Below are 19,795 nucleotides of genomic sequence, written 5' to 3'. Positions count from 1 at the left end.
TGGCGGCGGCGGGGGCGGGCTCGCGCGGGGCGGGGCCTGGGGCGCCGTGCGCCGGAGCTTGTGGCGTCAATGCGGCCGCTGTGTCCATGGAGAGAGGCTGAGGTGGCCGAGTTCCGGCCCGAGGCACCGGGGCGCCGGGACGGCGAGGATGTCGGCTTCGTTAGTCCGGGCCACTGTCCGGGCTGTGAGCAAGAGGAAGCTGCAGCCCACTCGGGCCGCCCTCACCCTGGTGAGTGGCCGGGGCGCTCGGTCGGGCGGGTGACATTGGTTCACCTCCGCCCTCTCGAGGAGGTCACGGAGGCAGGGCTCCGGGCGCGCTCCGCGGCCGCCGCGTCGCCGCCTTGCCCGCCTCGCCCGCCTCGCCCCGGCTGGAGAGGTAAACAAGCCCGGGCGGGGCTGCTCCACGGGAGCCTGGCGCCCCCGGAACTACGTTTCCCAGCAGGCCGCGCGCCGCCGCATGCGGAGGTTGGGGGACGCCGCGTGTGCGCGAGTCCCAGGCCGGCCGGGGCAGCCCGCCGCGAGCCCAGGGGCTCGACTGTGCGTGCGTCGCGGGCCTTTCAGAGCTCGGCGCCCGGCACTCCGGGGAGTTTGGGGGAGGGAACCGCGACCCCTGCCCTCGAGGTGCGCCGGGAGGGCGGTAGCTCGCCGGGGGACCTCCGGGCGAGCGCGGCGAGCGACGTGAGAGCGCAGCTTCAACAAAGCCCACCCCTCGCCGAGATCAAGGCTGCAGCGCACAAAGGGTTTCTTCCTGGGGTCGGGGAGGGGAGGCTTTTTGAAACACCCTGTGTGCCTCCAGCAGGCCTCCGCCGCGGTCGGCTCTCACAAAGGACAAAGAAGGATAAAAATCTCTACCCTGGGTGAGCGTTTTCTAGGTGAAAGTTCAAACACACTCGGAGGGCACCAGAGTCCATACCGCAGATGCTCACCGCAGGGCTTACCATGTATATACGGGATCCCTGGTGCACTGTGCAGTGGTTTGTTTTTTTTTTTCTTTTTAGCCTAGGGAAAACTCACATAACATTAACCACTTTAAAATGTACAATTCAATGGCATTTAGTACCAAGTGTTGTGCAACCATCACCTGTATCTCGTTCCAAAACATTTCACCCCGAGAAAACTCCCATGTCCGTTAAGCAGTCACTTGTGTTTGCCATTTTGAAAGAGTTGAATTTTATGGGAAAGCCTATGATCAGCATAACTTCTCACACACCCATCAAGAGATGAAGGAGAAGCCTTTGTGCAAGCATTCACCACCTAGAGAGTGGGAAAGTAGATTCTCTAAAGGAATCCTAGATTCCATTCAAGCTAATGCTATAAGAAAGCGTGTTGCCAGAAAACTAGTTGTAGCAAAACAGAAGAAAGTTGTGATGAGGCAGGAGAATTCACTTTTATAATGGTTCATTGTTTTCAGCCTGTACAGAGGTTATCCCGATTATTCTGTATTACTATTTTCTGTACCACCTGCCTGTTTTCGTGTCTGGAAGATATCATTATCTGAGCTTAGAATTTTCCGAGGTCTTGAAATCACAACAAGTTATACTAGAAGACACGAGTCATACTTTGTGTCTTTCGGTCTCAGTTCACAAGTACTCAGAATTGGGGCACCTGGGTGGCTCAGTTGGTTAAGCCTCCGACTTCAATTCAGCTCATGATGTCAGTGGCTGGTGGGTTGGAGCCCTGCATCGGGCTCTGTGCTGACAGCTCAGAGCTTGGAGCCTGCTTCGGATTCTGTGTCTCCTTCTGTCTCTGCCCCTCCCCTGCTCACGCTCTGTCTCTCTCTAAAAATAAATAAACATTAAAAAAACAAAAAACATAGTACTCAGAATTGAAAAGAATTCTACCACTGGTAATGGTAGAGCCAGAAAGAGAAGTACAGAGACACTCTTGCCTTTTCTTTCTCCATCATTTAGCATATCATTACTTCCTCGTTCAAAATCTCTAAGTCATTCCCTTTTGCTCCTTGTCATTCAGCTGACATTTAAGACCTCCTTTGTTTCAGTATAAGAAATGAATGTGTTACACAGTTTCCCACCCCCCAGGGACACAGTTGTGGGCCAGGCCTTGGCCACCCTTAGGAATTACTAGGAATAATGACAGCATACATTCTCAGACCTGAGCTGTCTACACTTACTTGCTCCTGCTTCATTACCTGTTACCACTTACCAGGCTAATTCTGCTAACAGAATTGTAGCAGCTCCTTACCGTGTCATGTCTTATTTCAGCAGGGCTCTGTTGTTGGCATCTGGTCAAGTGTTCTGATTAACTTGCCAAAGTCCATTGTCTGAACTTAGCCTGTTTAACTGTCTGGGTGACTTTTTAAGTTTCTTTCCCTGTGATCTTAGCTGGTGCTAAAGACAAAGGTCCTTGCTGCTTTCCACCTGATGCAGTCGTTTTAATCCTAGCATATGTTCCCTAGTCTCCAGACATTATGGCATGCATGTATTGCTGTTTGTTAGTTTTCTAGTGTTTTTGCAAAAAATATTTTAAGTCCCAGCAGATATTTTAAGTCCCTTGCAAATATTTTAAGTGCAGAAGCAGGGAGGTGATCAAAGGGCTAATGAGTGAATGTGGATGAAAGCAAATGAAGCTAGAGATTTCAGTAAAAGGAGGAGGAAGAGATCAGCGCTACCTAGATGTATAAACTTCACACCAGGAATTTGACATGGCGCAAACTTGTTAAAGTGCTGTACCTGTGCAGCCTACCAGAGGTCATCAAAAGGCTAGGAAAAGGAATTGATGAAATGAAAACATGGTTCCATGCTTCCAAATTATCTACATTAACTGATGTTAATCCAGGAGAGGATTGGTGGGTTGCTGGAACAAAAGGCCTCATCTGGTGATAGGCTGCCCTAAACACTTTGGTGCAAACCAGAGATGGTTCCTTGATTGAATGTTTTAAGACTCCACCCCACCGCATGAAAGTGAGTACCTTTGGACATCTTCAGAGGCACATCCAAAGAGGATGCTGTCCCTACTCTACATATCCAGGAACTGACGGTTGAAATTGAGTTTGCAGGAGGCAGAGTGAAAAATGACAAAAGAACTTGAAGACTTAACACTGCCCTGCTGGCAGAGGCTTTTATTTCCATCATTCTACAAATCAGAATTAATGTAACCATAATTTAGGATGAGGGGTGTACCTACAGCTGTGCATAAAGCTCAAGCAAAGCTGTAAGAGAATAATGGTACATAGCCAGCATCATTCTTCATGAGCACAGAGAAGTTAATTCATTATGTTCAGTGGGTGCCTTAAGACTTAACTTTCCGGTGGCACCTGGTTGAGAAGGGCTAGGAAACAGTGTGATACTAGAGTCCCAGTAAGGAGCTGTTAATTCGTTGAAGGACAAGTACCAGAAGTCCTTCGGAACAGTGACCAAGCAGTAAGATTTCTGTATTTAGGCCATTTAAGGGTATTCTCCAAGAGGATGTGGAGAAATGGGAACCCTCTTGCACTGTTGGTGGGAATGCAAATTGGTGCAGCCGCGCTGGAAAGCAGTGTGGAGGTTCCTCAGAAAATTAAAAATAGACCTACCCTATGACCCAGCAATAGCACTGCTAGGAATTTACCCAAGGGATACAGGAGTACTGATGCATAGGGGCACTTGTACCCCAATGTTTATAGCAGCACTCTCAACAATAGCCAAATTATGGAAAGAGCCTAAATGTCCATCAACTGATGAATGGATAAAGAAATTGTGGTTTATATACACAATGGAATACTACGTGGCAATGAGAAAGAATGAAATATGGCCTTTTGTAGCAACGTGGATGGAACTGGGGGGAGAGGGAGGGAAAAAAAATGGGGGAGGGGAAGGGAAAAAAAAAAAGGTTAGAGTGGGAGAGAGCCAAAGCATAAGAGACTGTTAAAAACTGAGAACAAACTGAGGGTTGATGGGGGTGGGAGGGAGGGGAGGGTAGGTGATGGGTATTGAGGAGGGCACCTTTTGGGATGAACACTGGGTGTTGTATGGAAACCAATTTGACAATAAATTTCATATATTGAAAAAAAAAAAAAAGGGTATTCTCCAAGAAACCATTGGAAGTAGCCTAAATGTGTAACAATGAGAGATTGGTTAAATAAATTAGAGTAGATGGAATTGGTGAGTACGTTCAGTTGGTGTAGTCACTGTAAATAATACTTTTTTTTTTTTAAGTTTGGGAGTCCTAACTCTTCGTTCTTTAACTTACTGTCTCTGTGCAAATTATTTAATCTTTAATACCTAAATCACAGAATTGTGAGAATAAGATGATGCATGTAAACCATTAAGCACCTGGAACGTACTTAGTAAATCATTAATAACGTGTTTATTACCATGTATTAAATGAGAGACATGTTAAACTTTTAAAATGTGGGCTACATAATACACAGAGATGAATAGGAAAAGACAAAAGGGAAAACACTATAATGCCACCCCTAGCTGTTAAAGAACGAGTTAAAATATACTGTGACTTGTTCATTGGCTGCTAGTTACCATCTTCTAAACATTAAAATGCCGTATTTATAATGAAATTAAAATAGGTTGTAGTTGTTGGCATGTGTTTAGTATACATAATCCTGGAGTTAGCTCTGGTTTTAATTTTGTTTTCTTGAACAGCAAAATACTAAAATTGCACGGGGAATTAAGGAAATACAGTGTTGCGAATGAAAAGTTTCTGCTACAAAAACAGGCTGAAATCTTTTTTTAAGGGCCTTTTGTCTTGTTCTGTGATATACATATGAGTAGATTAAAAACTATCTTTGTATTTAATCAAGTTTCAAGAATCTTAATTTTGTTTTAAGTTTATTTATTTATTTTGAGGGGAGAGAGGGGCAGAGAGAGAATCCCAGGCAGACTCCACACTGTCAGTGCAGAGACGATGCAGGGCTCGAACTCATGAACCACAACCAGGAGATCGTGACCTGATCTGAAGTCAGACACTTAACTGACCAAGCCACCCAGTGTCCCAGGAATCTTAATTTTTTTTTTTTTTTTTACATTTATTTATTTTTGAGAGAAAGAGTGAGACAGAGCGTGAGCGGGGGAGGGGCAGAGAGAGAAGGAGACATGGAATCGGAAGCAGGCTCCAGACTCTGAGCAAGTGTTAAGCCCAGAGCCTGATGTGGGGCTCAAACCCATGAACCGTGAGATCATGACCTGAGCCGAAGTCGGTTGCTCAACTGACTGAGCCACCCAGACGCCCCGGAATCTTAAATTTTAATTCATTGGTCAAATCTCAGGTGAATAAGTCCTTAATTATACCTAAATTAAGGTATATTATACTTTCCTTGGAAAAGTATAGGTGTCTTAGTTGTTTGGGGGTAGTGCTTGGAAATTGGAAGGCTAACAGGCCTGGAGCGTGTTGTTTAGCTGAAGTTCTCGCACTGTTTGCCAGATTGAGTTTACTTATTGCAGAGGTGCTAGTGTATGCAAATAGACAAAGAACCCAGCGTGATCCTCAGCTTCTGCCTGGCCCCAAGATACAGAAAGTACCTTTAAGAGCTAGCATTTTTTTTAAGTGCCACATGTTCCCTGTTAGTCATTCTGACTTGTTCTGAAAATCAAATTTCTCAGCAAGTTGTAAGATCCATATCTTTCCCTTAAATAAGTACTCAGCTGGGTTTCCATCATTAATAACACTCCTCGCAATGGAGTATGTTTGGTTTTGGCCTGACACAGGAGCATTAAGACTTGGTGTGGCTCCTATAATGACGTTTCCCAGGCACACCAGTTACTTTTCCCTTAACAGTACAAGGCGTGAAGTCAGCCGCTTTGGGGTAGGGAGACCAGTCCAAGAATTGTTTTTACTTACTGTGTCTAAGTGTTTCCTACTAAGAGTTGAGAAGAGAAGAAAATACATCATTTTGGAAAGCCAAGTTAGGCGATTTAATCATCACTTGGAGATAAAAACCACAAGGGACTGCTGACAGAGTAGTGTTGATACCCTGTCTACTTTGTTTTGGTCATGGAGGGGTGAATGGCGAACCCTCCTCATCTTTGACTTCCCAGCATCACAGGGCAAGTTATACTTGAAATGGATATTTTTCCATGGCCCTGCCTGGGGTTTTGTTTGTCTGTTTGTTTTTCACTTATTGGAAATCCTTTGCTCTTTGACAGTAGTTAGATTAAGGACAGTAGTTCGATTCAGGACTCAATGTGGGAAGTATGACCATGAAAATTACGGAAGCTAGTTTTTACTGGCAGTTGTTGAGAAGGACAAATGAGTGTTTTTAAACATCTTTTCAGAAATATTTCTGTAACTGTTTGAGGTTGATATGCCATAATATCAAGAGAAAAAAAACCACAAAATTCTCTTTTCCATTTCCTTCTTCTTCCCCCTGCGTACTGTTCCCTGTTGTCAGCTTTTGTCACACCGCTTGGCTCCTGTTCTGGTAGAATTGTGGGAAAAGGCTTTTTAATAGACCACCGACTGGTGGTGTTTTTGGTTTTTTTTATCTTTTTTTTTTTTTTTCTTTTGAATTGGGCTCTGCCCTGACAGCAGAGAGCTCAACACAGGGCTCAAACTCAGGAGCAGTGAGATCATGACCTTAGCTAAAGTCAGATGCTTAACCAACCAAGCCATCCAGGCGCCCCTAGTTTGTGTTTTTAAAAAATACTAGTCTCAATTTTCTAAATTGGTTTCGTGGCCTTTCTAAATTGGGTCCAGACTCTGCTTCAACATCCTTACCTGGCTGAGCCCCCTCCAGGCAGGCCAGAAGAGCACGCTTTGGGGCCATCCTTTGGGTCTGTTCCCTCAGCACGGGCTTGGGTTTTGGCTACAGTTGCTTCCGAGTCATAGGTCATAATATCCACTCCCTGGGATTTCACAAACCAGTAAGATGCCGGTACAAAAAACTGGAGGACCAGCACAGCGTTGCCAGCTGAGGAGCTAATAAAACAAAGTAGGAAGGACATGATGTCTTCACTAATATACTCTCTTCATTGTGGTAAGGGCTGGTTTATATTGAGCTGTTTGTGCCTGGCACTGCTCAGAGTGTACTTTGTGAGCTCGTTTATTGAATCCTCACAACAGTCCTGAGGAGGAGGGTCTCTTCTCCCCATTTAAGCCAAGTCACAGGCTGGGACACAGCCAAGAAGTGGAGCAGGGATGCCCTGGAACAGACTTTCCACGGTCTGTCGCGGTGCTGACAGCACCGTGAAAAAGCAGATAGCATCCAAGAGTACCAGTTTGGTAAATGTTGGAAAATTGCACTTCCTGAGAAAGCGGGGTTGATGATGCTGATCCATCTTGAGGACAAATGGGCTAGATTAAACAACATTACTTCTGAAAAATGCCTCCCTGTGCTTGCTTCTGTAGTTGACTAGCTTATTTCTGTTTGTCCGGATATCCTGAGATGTTGTTTTAAGCCACATTTAGTATCTGTGGGACCATGTGGCAGGACTGTACCGAGGCACACCCTGGGTTGATGCTGGTATCACTGTTTCCTGTATGCATTTTGACGAGTTTGACATAGATTAGGGGTAAGCAAAAAAAGCAATAGAGTTAATAATAATCAACAGAAAAACTGCCTGAAGATCGGCTTCCCCAGTGATTCCTTGAGTCATTCATTGACTGTTGAGCACCTGATCTCTGTGTTGGGAATTGTACTTGTGCTGAGCATGTAGTAGCAGCACAAAATAGATGCTCCTTGGAAAAATTACATTTGTGATGTAAGTAGAGAGTACCAGCGCTAATGACAGGGAGCTGACCTTGACAGGGGGGAGCAAGACTCAAAGGATGTTGCTAGAAGGTATTTTAAAAATCAAAATGGAGTCTCCTGGGTGGCTCAGTCGGTTAAGCGTCTGACTTCGACTCAGGTCATGATCTCACAGCTCATGAGTTCAAGCCCTACATCGGGCTGTGTGCTGACAGCTCGGACCCTGGAACCTGCTTTGGATTCTGTGTCTTCCTCTCTCTGCCCCTCCCACTCACGTTCTGTCTCTCTGGCAAAAATAAACATTAAAAAAATTTTTTTAAATAAAAATAAAATGCTTTGAATTGAGAGTTCATATGTTTCTTTATAAAAGCCATAAAGTACTTGGGCAAGAGTGGAATATAAATTTGTCACGTGAATTTGCTGAAGATAGACTTGAATAGTCTCAAAGGCTAGGGAACTATAAGGCTTAAAAAAGCAAGTTTTGCAGCTAAAAACTTAATAACTTGTTCTTTTTTCAGACACCTTCAGCAGTAAACAAGATAAAACAGCTTCTTAAAGATAAGCCTGAACACGTAAGTAAAACCAATCAGTTGAATATTTACTAAAAAAATTGAAGTCCTGTTTTCACAATGAATTTATCTTGTGATAAACAGTATGTTTTCATTGGTTAGGGATTTTCATTTAAAGAGTAAAGCTACACTCTAGCACTATCAACAATAGCCAAAGTATGGAGAAAGCCCAAATGTCCATCGATGGATGAATGGATTAGAAGATGTGGTATATGTATACAATGGAGTATTACTCGGCAATCAGAAAGAATGAAATCTTGCCATTTGCAACTACATGGATGGAACTGGAGGGTGTTACGCTAAGTGAAATTAGTCAGAGAAAGACAAATATCATGTGATTTCACTCATATGAGGACTTTAAGAGGCAAAAGAGATGAACATAAGGGAAACAAAAATAATATAAAAACAAGGAGGGGGACAAAACAGAAGAGACTCATAAATATGGAGAACAAACAGAGGGTGACTAGAGGGGTTGTGGGAGGGGGGATGGACTAAATGGGTAAGGGGCACTAAGGAATCTACTGAAATCCTTGTTGCACTATATGCTAACTAATTTGGATGTAAATTTAAAAAAGTTATGTTGAAAAAAAAAGAGTAAAGGTACACTCAAGGTTTTTAAAAAAAACAAAATTATTTCATAACAAGGTATTAAATGGAGAAGATACCATTTTGTGACCCCAGACTCTTGATTGTCATTCATCCTTCTAAGGGGCCACCTCCCATTGTCCTTCCCAACACAATCTGTACATTTTTAATCTGTCTACACCGGGGTTTCTCAGTCTCTGCACAGTTGATGTTTTGGGCCAGATAATTCTTTGTTGGAGGTGGAATGCAGGATGTTCAGTAGTATCCTGGGCCTCTGCACATAGGTACCCGTGGCACTGCCCCACTCCTTAGTTGTAACAACCAATAATGATTCCCTGATGGGGACTACTGACCTAGACTATGCCTGTGCTTGTTTGTGTGTTATCTCTTCATACTTAGATAAAAGCATTCCATACATGCTGTGGTTACACTTGACTTTTTGTCCTTAATAATAATAGCTTGAGGTTCTTTCTGTGTCCTTACAGGAAGACCCACCTCATTCTTTTTAATGGTTGCATCTATTAGTGTGTTTTATCGAACAGGTTTTATTTATTTAGCCAACCGCCCATACTAACGGTCTTTGGGGTTGTTTACATCCAGTGCTGCCACAACCATCACGCAGCAAACATTTCGTGTCTGTAACGTGCTAGGCCCATTGCTTAGAGGGCTAAGCCTGTAAGCATGGTGTAGTGTACCTCCATGGCCTGTTCTAGACGCAGAATTGTGCAGTAGGGGGTGTGTGCCTCACCTTCATCTTAGTGCATTGTTAATTGCCTGTGGAATACCATAAATCACATCCAAGTACTAGACTATTAATATTGAGTAATTAGACTACAGAGTGGTTTCTAGCTTCTGTTGTGCGATCTACCTTACAATTGAATGAAGTTCTGGACGGTCCTCCTAAGAGTTACTGCATGCATATATCAGTATTCCAGCTCCATTGATAGATCGATGACCAAATGGACCACGAACTTAGCTGTGTAGATTTGAGGGATGTTTGTTCATAGTGACGTGAAAAGGATGGAACGCATACTTCGTTGGAGTCGCTGAGGGCACAGGCAATCCCTTTTCCAGACTCCAGGTACCTACAGCTGTATTTTCATGTATTCTGTAAGCGTCTGTATTCGTTCCTAGTAGTAGCACTTCCTGCTTGCTTGAGGCCTTTTATTGACAAAGATAAAAGCTAGCTTAAACCCATACTTAGGACATGTGCCTCCGAATTTGAGCTAGACGGTTTATTGATGGTGCCCAGTACGGGACACTCCCTCCCGTGTTCTTTCAGCTCTCTGAAAGTGAATACGAGCACAGTTCTGTCTCCGTGTTGTGTAAGGGTATAAGACACACTCTGGTGAGCTTTCACAGCTCTGGTGAAAAAAATTTTAAATGAAGATGTTTTTGTATCCAGAATACGTGTATTAATATAACTGTGAAATTTGTTTTGTAATCAACTATAAGCAATACATACACGTGTATTATTTCAAATGGTACAGGAAGATATGAAAGAGAAAGTTCCCCACCCCAGCTCCTCAGTCACAGAAATCCCACTCACTTGTAACCATTTGAGCCATTTCTTTTTTTATTTATTTGAGTTGACACATCTAAGGGATATGCTACACCAGTAATTGTTAAAACTTTATCAACTTAATATGATTGATTCCTTGCAATGAAAGATATAGAATTTGAACTACCATCTCCTGTCCCCTCCTCTTCAAGCGCTCCTAATAAAATTTCATTTTAGCTCTTCCATTGGCCACTTTGATGTCATATGGTACAACCTCCATTTTTAAATTGATTTGTATTGTTTATATTATGTACTTTTATTTTACATAAAATAAAATTCACGAGTGGCGTAAAAAAAAAAAGGGTATAAGACACACTCTGCTGTCTGAATGCTTCAGCTGTCCAGACTCCCAGGCACCCCAACATTGTATGCCCCACTCTTTGCCACACGTCTTTCCTACTCCCTGTTTTCCTGAAGCAAGTGCACATTGCTGCTTTTGAGAGAATCAGGGTCTACTGGCTGAAATCCTCCTTTGTATGGTGATGGTTTTACCATACACTTCAATGAAAAAGCAGATAGGATCCAAGAGTAGGAATTTGGTAGGTGTTGTGAGGCAGTCACGTTAAGATAGACATTGGTATCTTAAAAGTGCGGTTTGGTCACCTTTTAAACTTCTTACGTCTGTGTTGGCTGCAATCTTCTGATTTCTGGTACTCGAGAATGTGTACACAGGTCTGCCTTAGAGTTAAGGCCCCGTGTAGAGGCAGGGTGATTGCCAGGTGACAGCCTGTGAGCCTCGGTGAACCTAGCCGCACAGAAAGTTCCTGAGAGCATCTCCTGCAGTGAGGTGGGGCACAAACAATCGAGAATTTGTAGGTAGCCGTCTCTGCCATCAGATACTTTTCTTTTTCCTTTAAAAAAAAAAAAAATTCTTCATGTTTAGAATTAAAACTCTTCTTTAAGAGGCACCTGGCTGGCTCGGTCAGTAGAGCATGTGACTCTTGATCGCGGGGTGGTGAGTGCGCGCCCCGGGTGGGGCACAGCTTACTGTGGTACAGTGGATTACCGAGGCATTACATGCAAATGATAGTTGTGAAGGCTGATCACACGGAAAGGTGACGTCTTACGTGGCAGAAACAAAGCAGACAATAAGACTTTTATTCCTGCTGTAATAAAACCTGTGTTTCGAGTGCATGTATATATGACGAGGACTGGAAGAAAAATGGGAAAACCATAGGAGATATTTTTTGTAGAGTGATAGTGACTGGCTTTTTGGAGTTTTGACCCCTCTGTACTGTTTTCTTTGCACATAATTGTTTTTTTATTTAAGGATCCCCACTAGTGTTGCAGTGATGTTTGTTAAATAGTTACATTTTTTAAGTGCATGTTCCCCCTGGTCCGCTTCCTAAAGGGACGTTTTATAGCCAGAAATCTAGTATTTATCTTTGAGCTTACGAAGAAACATACAGGGTCAACCAGCCAGGGTTTTTATGAATGTAATTGTTTAATATGTACTACTTTAAAACTTAAGTCTTATTTACAATGCTTTTTCAGGTAGGTCTGAAAGTTGGTGTCCGAACCAGGGGTTGTAATGGCCTTTCTTATACTCTAGAATATACAAAGACAAAAGGAGATTCTGATGAAGAAGTTGTTCAAGACGGTGAGTTTTAAGCAAACTGGGCGTCAAATCTTTAACCTTGAACGGCAGGAAGAGTCAAGATGATAGTAGGAATGCGTATGTGGTGCTCAGTGTATCTGGTTTGATGGCCTTTCATGTATTAAGTGATTCATACACAGCAGCTGAGTGAGAATGGTACCATGTCATGCCCCATTTTACAGATGAAGAAACTGAGGCATGGAGAGGTTACATAGCTGGCTTCAGGTCTCTCCGCTAATTAGGTGGCCTAGTGAGAAGTTGAACCTAATCAGATTCACTCCAGAGGCTGTGCTCTTAGTAACTGGCGGATTATCATTTGTGTGTTTATTTCAGTTACAAAAAATAATCACTGTGTGCAGAAAGGTTTTAAAATGATTAAACTTCATACTGAACCACACATCGTGTGTGAAGCAGCAGTTTGACGTCTGTACCAAATAAGTAATGTCATCTCATGCTTTTGAGGAATCTGTATTTTTCATTTTTATTTAAAATGTCAGTGCTTTAATTATGTCCTGCCTCCTGCCCCAACCCAAGAATCTGATAAAACCTATTGAAAACAAAAAACTACCTATTTTTGTTAATAGGTAGTTTTTATTTTTTCTTTTATTTTAGAGAAAGAGCGAGTGGGGGAGAGGGGGAGAGACAGAATCTTAAGCAGGCTTCATGCCCAACACAGGGCTCGATCCCACCACCCTGGGATCATGACCTGAGTCAGAATCAAGAGTTGAACGTAACCGACTGAGCCACCCAGGTGGCCCAGTATGTTGTTTTTTAGATCGATACATTAAATATCTTAAATGTTTTCATTTTTAAGGAGTTCTAATAATTATGTGTAGTTTATATATGAGTAATTACTAAGTTTCTTATAAGGAGGAAAGCTTTCTCTTTTTTATTTTATTATTTTTTTAAGTTTTGGGTTTTTTTCTTTTTAATTTTTTTTGAATGTTTATTTATCTTAGAGCGTGCAAGCAGGGGAGGGGCAGAGAGAGAGGGAGACACAGAATCCAAAGCAGGTCCCAGGCTCTGAGCTGTCAGCACAGAGCCTGATGCGGTCTTGTTTTCATGAACTGCGAGATCATGACCTGAACTAAAGTCAGATGCTTAACCACTGAGCCACCCAGGCACCCTGGAAAGCTTTCTTCAGCTGATTATATTTACGAAGATACCAACTTCTACCTGCGTAATTACTAGGGAGTTAGGTTGTTACCAGTTTTCCGGCCCCTAAGCACAAAACGGCTGCGGTGCACTGGTTGGTCTTATGAAACCAGCCCAGTGTGTCCCGGTCCTTGTGTGCCTCTAGGCTTGCCATTGTGTCATGTGTACAGATGTCGTTGCAGAGTTCTCGCACGTTTTCCGGACTTTGTCTTTAGAGAAGTCTCACCGAGAGTATACTCATTTCCTTCATATTGCATATTGGAAAAAGGAGTGAAGTGCAAAGCAAATTCTAGTTTTGCATAGAATTGTCATGGGATTGGCTTATATACAACAGTCTAGCCAGTGTCATTGTGTTTGACTTAGGTTATTGGGTGGAAAAGAAGGGACAGACAGGAAACTGAGCACTAAATCCCTTAAAGGAAATAGTGGGACTGATCCAGAAGCTTCCTGTTTGACTTTTGTGAGTGGTTACTCTGCAGGTTTTATTTATGTGACACTTGTTTTCTTCTCCCCCCAGGAGTCAGAGTGTTCATCGAGAAGAAAGCACAACTGACACTTTTAGGAACAGAAATGGACTATGTTGAAGATAAGTTATCCAGTGAGTTTGTTTTCAATAACCCAAACATCAAAGGAACGTGTGGCTGTGGAGAAAGCTTTAATATTTGACTGCTCTGGCTGTGACCTCCGGGAACACTCATGGAAGTCCTAGGGCTTACTGAAGAAATGATGTGACTGTCGCGTGCTGAAAGGTTATAATGTATGACTGCCTTATGAGAAAAATAAAATGATGCATTTTGAAAGTGAAGCCAGTGTATTAGATTCCTAAAGAAGTGATATTTGTATTATTTTTAAAGGGCAGAAGATGAGAAGCCATTATTCTCTTTGAGTCATTTTCCTGATCTATAAAGAAAAAAAATCCTATCCTGCACTTCCTTGTCTTCATCCTTTTTATTAGAACCAGTTTCATGAAAGTCGCCTTCCTGGGAGGATTTCAGGAAACGTACTTGATACACGTGCACTGCATAGATCTCCATTGAATGGTGCGAATGTGCATTTACCAACCAGATTGATGGCTCTTAAAGTTCAGAGGCGGAAAATCCTGACTGCTGGCGGGACGCGGGAGTGCACTGTTTTTTCTACCCAAACTTGGTAGAGCGTTTCTACATTTTTGTCCCAAATTTCATTGTCAAATGCCTCATTTGCTTTACCCCTTAGCAGCAGCTGACAGACGAAAGTATCGAGCAAAGGTTTCCTTGAACTGCAGTGCAGAAAGGTTCTGAGCAGTGTCATCTAAAGGTAAGAATTACTTAACCCACCATTTTTAATCCATTTCTTTTGCCACCCTCAGTGCCCCCTCCACGGTGGAGTCTCAAGCTGGCTTAGATCCTTTTGGTTGAAAGGTGTCTAAAAAGCCATCCAGTCCACCCCTCAATTCTATACCTGGGGTACAACCCCCGGGGAAGCTAAAGGACTTCTGTCCACCCTCACACCGTAGGCTCTGTAGCAGGGGAGCTGGGACCACTCTTGTGTCCCCTTGTGTGTAGGGGACACGCCGGCTCCACAGTCTGAGGCAGGCAGCAACGCTCAGCGTGTAGACTGGCTTCTGTATCTAGTTGGCATTCTGATAAGATTTTCCTGTAATTTGACAAAGATCGTTATTTAGTTTATTTTATTTTGAGAAGAATCTTATTTTAAAACCCACTCATGTGAATTACCGTCTTGTTTCTTTAGAACTATGAGACATGTTTTTTACAGTAGAGAGGACACTGTAGCGCCCCAGAAATATCCTTCTCGAATGTTGAGGGTCTTCATGAGGGCCGAACATGAGGGTGTTTTCTTCAAATTCCCAGTACGTGTACGTTTTCTGAATCTCAAGTTCAGTGAAATTCTTAACCTAACATTGTCACTACCACCTTTTCTTTGACAGTGTTCCTTTTGTCATTTAGTGATTTTCCTGGGTTTGACATACTAAGTGTTCTACAACACTTGCTTTTTTTGAAAGCCGTTCTCATGAGGTAGCTGTCACACTTCTGTCCGTCCTGCTTACTGAAGTACCCGGCACGGAATGCACCAAAGCCTAGCGCGGTGGCTCTGTAGGTGCTTGCGAGTTCGTATTGTTAATACACTTGTCAGTCCACCTGTCATTTGTGCAATACTGTACGTGTGTAGAGAATGAATTGTCAATAAAAAAGAACGTGGCCTCTATGGGATCGTAAGACTGCCTTTTCTTTGTAAGGGAGAAGGGTTTGGGAATAGTAGCTGTAGCTGTAATGGCTGCGTTTTTCTAACCAGTCTCGTCGCTAGCGGGAATTCTCCCCACCTAATGCATTTGTGTCCAGTCTTCTGGCGTCGTTCTCCATTTGGCCCTCTGACAGACAGAGCCTTTGGGATCGCTCTTGGCCCCAGAGACCTGAGCATCGCCTTTCTTCAGCCTTGTCTCCTCCCCACTTCCCTTCCTCCCTCCCACACGGACTCCTTCTTACAGCCCCCTGTGTCCTTGTCCCTACCTGCGATGCTGTTCCCACATCCGTCATCCAGGCTTTATGTTCACCTCCAGAAAGGTTCTCAGCCGTTCACCTCAGGCATCTTTGGAAGCACCTGCTGTCCAAGCCCTGAGGTTTCACAGATGACCGGAGACAGTCCCTGACCTCAGCCATCTTAGAATGGACAAATGAGACACCCATGAAGAGAGTAGGGTAAGTGTCGTGATAGGTAAAATGGGACACCGACTTGCTCCATGCCAGGAGCTGTTCCAGTATCATCTTCACAACAAGCTAGTGAAGTAGGTTGACTGTTGCCATCTCCTAGATGAGAAATTAAAAGCTCAGGATGAATAAAATAGTTGACCTGAGTCCCACAGGAGGTGGCCAGGTCACAGGGACCCGCCCGTGCTGCTAGCAGTTGGGCTGTGCAACGTGTGGTGAGAACCGAGATGGTTCACTTCTAAGAGGCTAACTTAAAAGCCGTGACACCTCGGGCTTTTAAAACCCCTGAGAGATTTGGGGAAAAGGGAAGACGATGGACAAGACTAAAGAGAACTGAAAACCTGCAGGAAGCTAGGCACTCAGGAGGCTGTGAGGGACAGAAGGGACAGTAGATGAGACAGCATGTTGCGGCTTTCTCTAGGTGCTGGGAGCCGTCAAAACCTCTGCGTTTAGAAGTCAGGGGCTGGGAGGGGAGGAAGACGGGGAAGTGCCACTGAACCCCCAAACCTGAGGCGGAGACTGGGGTGAGCCTTCGGAGCTGCCGTCAGCAGGACTCCCGTCGAACAGACCAACCTCGACAGGGCCGTGGCGCTGTGGCCCGTGGCCGATCACACTGGCAACACTTTACCGGGTGTTTTGGTTTTGGTCTCTTGCACAGTATTGAAAGGTTTTCTTGAAAAGTAGGAGCTTTGTCATTTCTTTGGTGTTCACTTCGCGACAGGCACGTCGTAATCCTCTTTGGCAAAATGGCTCGCCTACGGCTGCGTCATGTTCTTTCTCGCTTCAGCCAAGCGTCGCCAAACCCTGGCGTCCGGTGAGAGGTCACCTGGTAGTGCCTGTGTGACACGAAGGACGTCAGCTGCCGCGGCAGGAGCTTCATGCGGGATGGTTTCTTAATCAGAAGAGCACGCTTAGGAGCCCACTCCAGTGGTGGACGTGCCCCAGAAGAATTTCAGGAGATGGGGGCTGCAGCAGTGTTCTGCTGCAGAGTGTCCCTGTCCCTGCCCTGTCTCCGACCCACAAGAATGATTTTCTTGTTGACAAAGAGGAAAGTGGGGAGGGGTTGGAAAAATCCCTACAAGATCAGAAGTCCCTAAGATTTGCAGGACTTCCCAGGTTTCGTTCATCAGGAAATCCCTTTTAAAAAGAGCCTTTCTTGTCTCGTTTTGATGCCTGAGAGATCAGGAAATGCAAAAGCCTGTGACGTTAAGCTGCCTGGTCATTTCCATGCCATCGAACAGCTGTAAGACCCTTGTGGCCTACAAAGCTCTTTATAAGTGTCCAGTTTGGGCCTCAGAGCAGACGTGACCTGGCCCACGAGACTGTGTCAACTCGAGTAAATATAAATGCAGCCAGCCTGATGGCTGGGGCTCAGTCCGCAAGTTCGTGGGATGTCAGAGCTAGAGCTCTGGGGGTCAGATACATCTGGATTTAAATCATGGGCTCTGTCACTTTGTGACCTGTTGACCCGGCACAGTTTAGGTGATTTCTCTTGAGCCTGTTGCCTTATCTGTGGAACAGTCTCAGAATTGGGGGAAATTGGATGAGCTAACCGCACATAAACAGGATCCAGCTTAGAGATGATACTCAGTACTTAGTGGTTCTGGTCCCTTTTACCCATGCTTATCAATCAAGGCAAGAGTGCAGGGAAAGAGTTTTCATATAATTAGGGAGTTACTGCCCCACATTAAAACCTGGGGGCGATTTACTGTATCTCTTCACATGACCACAACAGCTTGATTGAAAAGAACTACAGAGGGGCGCCTGGGTGGCGCAGTCGGTTGAGCGTCCAACTTCAGCCAGGTCACGATCTTGCGGTCCGTGAGTTCGAGCCCCGCGTCAGGCTCTGGGCTGTTGGCTCGGAGCCTGGAGCCTGTTTCCGATTCTGTGTCTCCCTCTCTCTCTGCCCCTCCCCCATTCATGCTCTGTCTCTCTCTGTCCCAAAAATAAATAAAAAATGTTGAAAAAAAAAATTAAAAAAAAAAAAAAGAAAAGAACTACAGATATAATAACAGAAATTATATTCTCTTTGTAGCTGATTAGCTATGAAGAGAATTCCCGTGTAGAGAGACGTTTCTTAACTGACGAGCTGAACCCCCACGGGCTTAGAGGGTGGAGGGTCAGGTCAACGGGAAAGCCAGGCTGGCGGCCTACCTACCCTCTCCCTCCTTTGCAATGTGGAGCCCTTGCCAGGGGTGAGTCCTGGTGGGATGTGTGAAATCTGCCTCCCTTGCTGTCCCCCAAAATCCTCAGTAAAGGCTGGGGTTCTCAGTGGCACAAAATACAACCTTCCCCAGGGCAAGGACTCTGCACCAGCGATGGCCGCCTAGCACAAAACTAGGACTGCATCACAGATTTACTTCAATGAGCACATAATTTCCAGCTATTCGCTATAAAGTACATGTTAGGGGCACCTGGCTGGCTCAGTCGGAAGAGCATGCAACTCTCAGGGTCGTGAGTTCAAGCCCCCTCCCTCCCCGGGTTGGGTGTAGAGATTATTAAGAAAAATGAATAAACTTTAAAGTACATGGTTATTCTCTGTGGAGTCAGGTCTTCAAACAGTCCTTCTCAAGCTTCAAAGTGTAAATAAATGGGTATCTTGTCGATCCCCAAGGTCTAGGGGACTGGGCTTCTGCGCGTTGAGCCAAGGGTCAGGTGAAGCCCATGCTGTTGCTCTGCAGACCACCTTTGAGTAGCAAGGTTTTAAAATGTCTCCAGGGGTACTTGGTTGTATTAAGTGATAATTTGTACCTGTAGTTTTTACCACCCCCTGTGGTGTTCAGGGTCTCTGATCAGCATGAGAGAGAGAGCCCCGTGGCCAGCCTGAGATGACAGAACAGCTTACCCACCAGTTTTTATAAGACCTGTCTGGTTCCTTTCAGTGAAATCCTAAAACCGTCTCGAGGATGTCCAGCCCCGTTTCCATTCAGTAGCTGGGTCCCCGCTCAGTCCCCACTGCTTTCCCCGGCACAACCAGGTGACCTGGGTGGTCCGTGAATCGTTTTGATCCTAATGTTCTGGAACCCGAGTCCTCAGATAGGCTGGGTTTGACATCTCGGGGAGACCTGCAAGAAAGGGGACACCTTGCATGGCCCTTCTTTTCTCTGAACGACCACAAAAGGTGGCACAGGGCATTGCCTTTCTCAGGAAATATGTCTTGTGGGAAGTGTGCACAGGACAAAATTTACCACTTAACACTACTTTTAAGTGTGTGTTTCGGCGGCCATAAGAACCTTCATAGTGCCGCACAGCCATCACCACCATCCATCTCTAGAACTTTCTCATCTTCCCAACTGAAACTCTGCCCCCATTAAACACTAACTGTTCATGCCTCGCCACCTCCCGTCCCTAGTAACCAGCATTCTACTTCCCGTCTCTGATTTGTCTAGGTACCTCAGAGCAGTGGGATCCTGCAGTACTTGTTCTTTTGTGTGTCTGGTCCGGAGGTAACAGTTTTGATCTTCATTAGCAAGGAGATGTGGCCTCAACAGTTCTCACGGTTGCTCTTTAACCCACCGCGGATGGAGTCTTTAGTTTGTCAGCTGTGAAACTCCTTTGATGATGTGTCTGCTGATGGTTATTTATGGACAATTGAGGGCAGTTTAAGAAAAGCATCAAAAGATTGTGCACTAGGCTGACCCAGACGAAATTCATCATGAGGAGTCTGGGCAGAAACATCAGGTATAACAAAGGGAGTTCAATAGATAGGACTTGAAATATGTAGCTCTTGTCAGGACGAAGTCCAGCGAAACCATTTGGTGCTACAACAGATCTCCTACCCCTTCCTTTCTTTCTCATGCAGCCCCAATCCACTTGCGGCCAGACTGTGTAGGCAGACGTAGGACACTGTCTCCTATTAACTGCCTCGATTTCTCCTTTGCATCTTGTCCTATCTATAGAAGGAAAAACTTGACTGATTAGAAAATCACAATTCAGCTCGTTCATTTTTTAGCGTTTCATGGCACATGTTCACTTTTTAAAATGTCT

General features: G+C 44.6%; 1 protein-coding gene and 1 long non-coding RNA gene across 5 annotated transcripts; one reads left to right on the top strand and one right to left on the bottom strand.

Moving 5' to 3' along the window:
- The first annotated feature begins 23 nt into the window (after positions 1–23).
- ISCA1 (iron-sulfur cluster assembly 1) lies at positions 24–15,313 on the top strand. 4 transcript variants are annotated; one of them, XM_042964345.1, is made up of 6 exons: positions 53–229; positions 8,155–8,208; positions 11,846–11,951; positions 13,621–13,701; positions 14,319–14,399; positions 15,031–15,313. In XM_042964345.1, the coding sequence occupies exons 1-5, from the start codon at positions 149–151 to the stop codon at positions 14,381–14,383; spliced, it is 387 nt and encodes a 128-aa protein (XP_042820279.1). In that variant the 5' UTR covers positions 53–148; the 3' UTR covers positions 14,384–14,399; positions 15,031–15,313. The 4 variants fall into 4 exon arrangements, with proteins under 4 accessions (XP_042820281.1, XP_042820279.1, XP_042820280.1 ...); XM_042964346.1 differs by having other exon boundaries at positions 14,322–15,313; XM_042964344.1 differs by having other exon boundaries at positions 14,319–15,313.
- On the bottom strand, positions 14,655–19,414 carry LOC122233076. Its single transcript, XR_006210523.1, has 4 exons — positions 19,202–19,414; positions 18,658–18,873; positions 15,611–15,907; positions 14,655–14,738 (listed from the first exon to the last, which is right to left on the bottom strand). It is a non-coding gene; the product is annotated as an uncharacterized LOC122233076 (long non-coding RNA).
- Positions 19,415–19,795: the final 381 nt, after the last annotated feature.

This window comes from Panthera tigris, chromosome D4 (assembly GCF_018350195.1).
Source record: "Panthera tigris isolate Pti1 chromosome D4, P.tigris_Pti1_mat1.1, whole genome shotgun sequence".
NCBI lineage: Eukaryota > Metazoa > Chordata > Mammalia > Carnivora > Felidae > Panthera > Panthera tigris.
The sequence above is the reverse complement of the archived record's forward strand: the minus strand, read 5'-3'. Positions and strand labels throughout refer to the sequence as shown.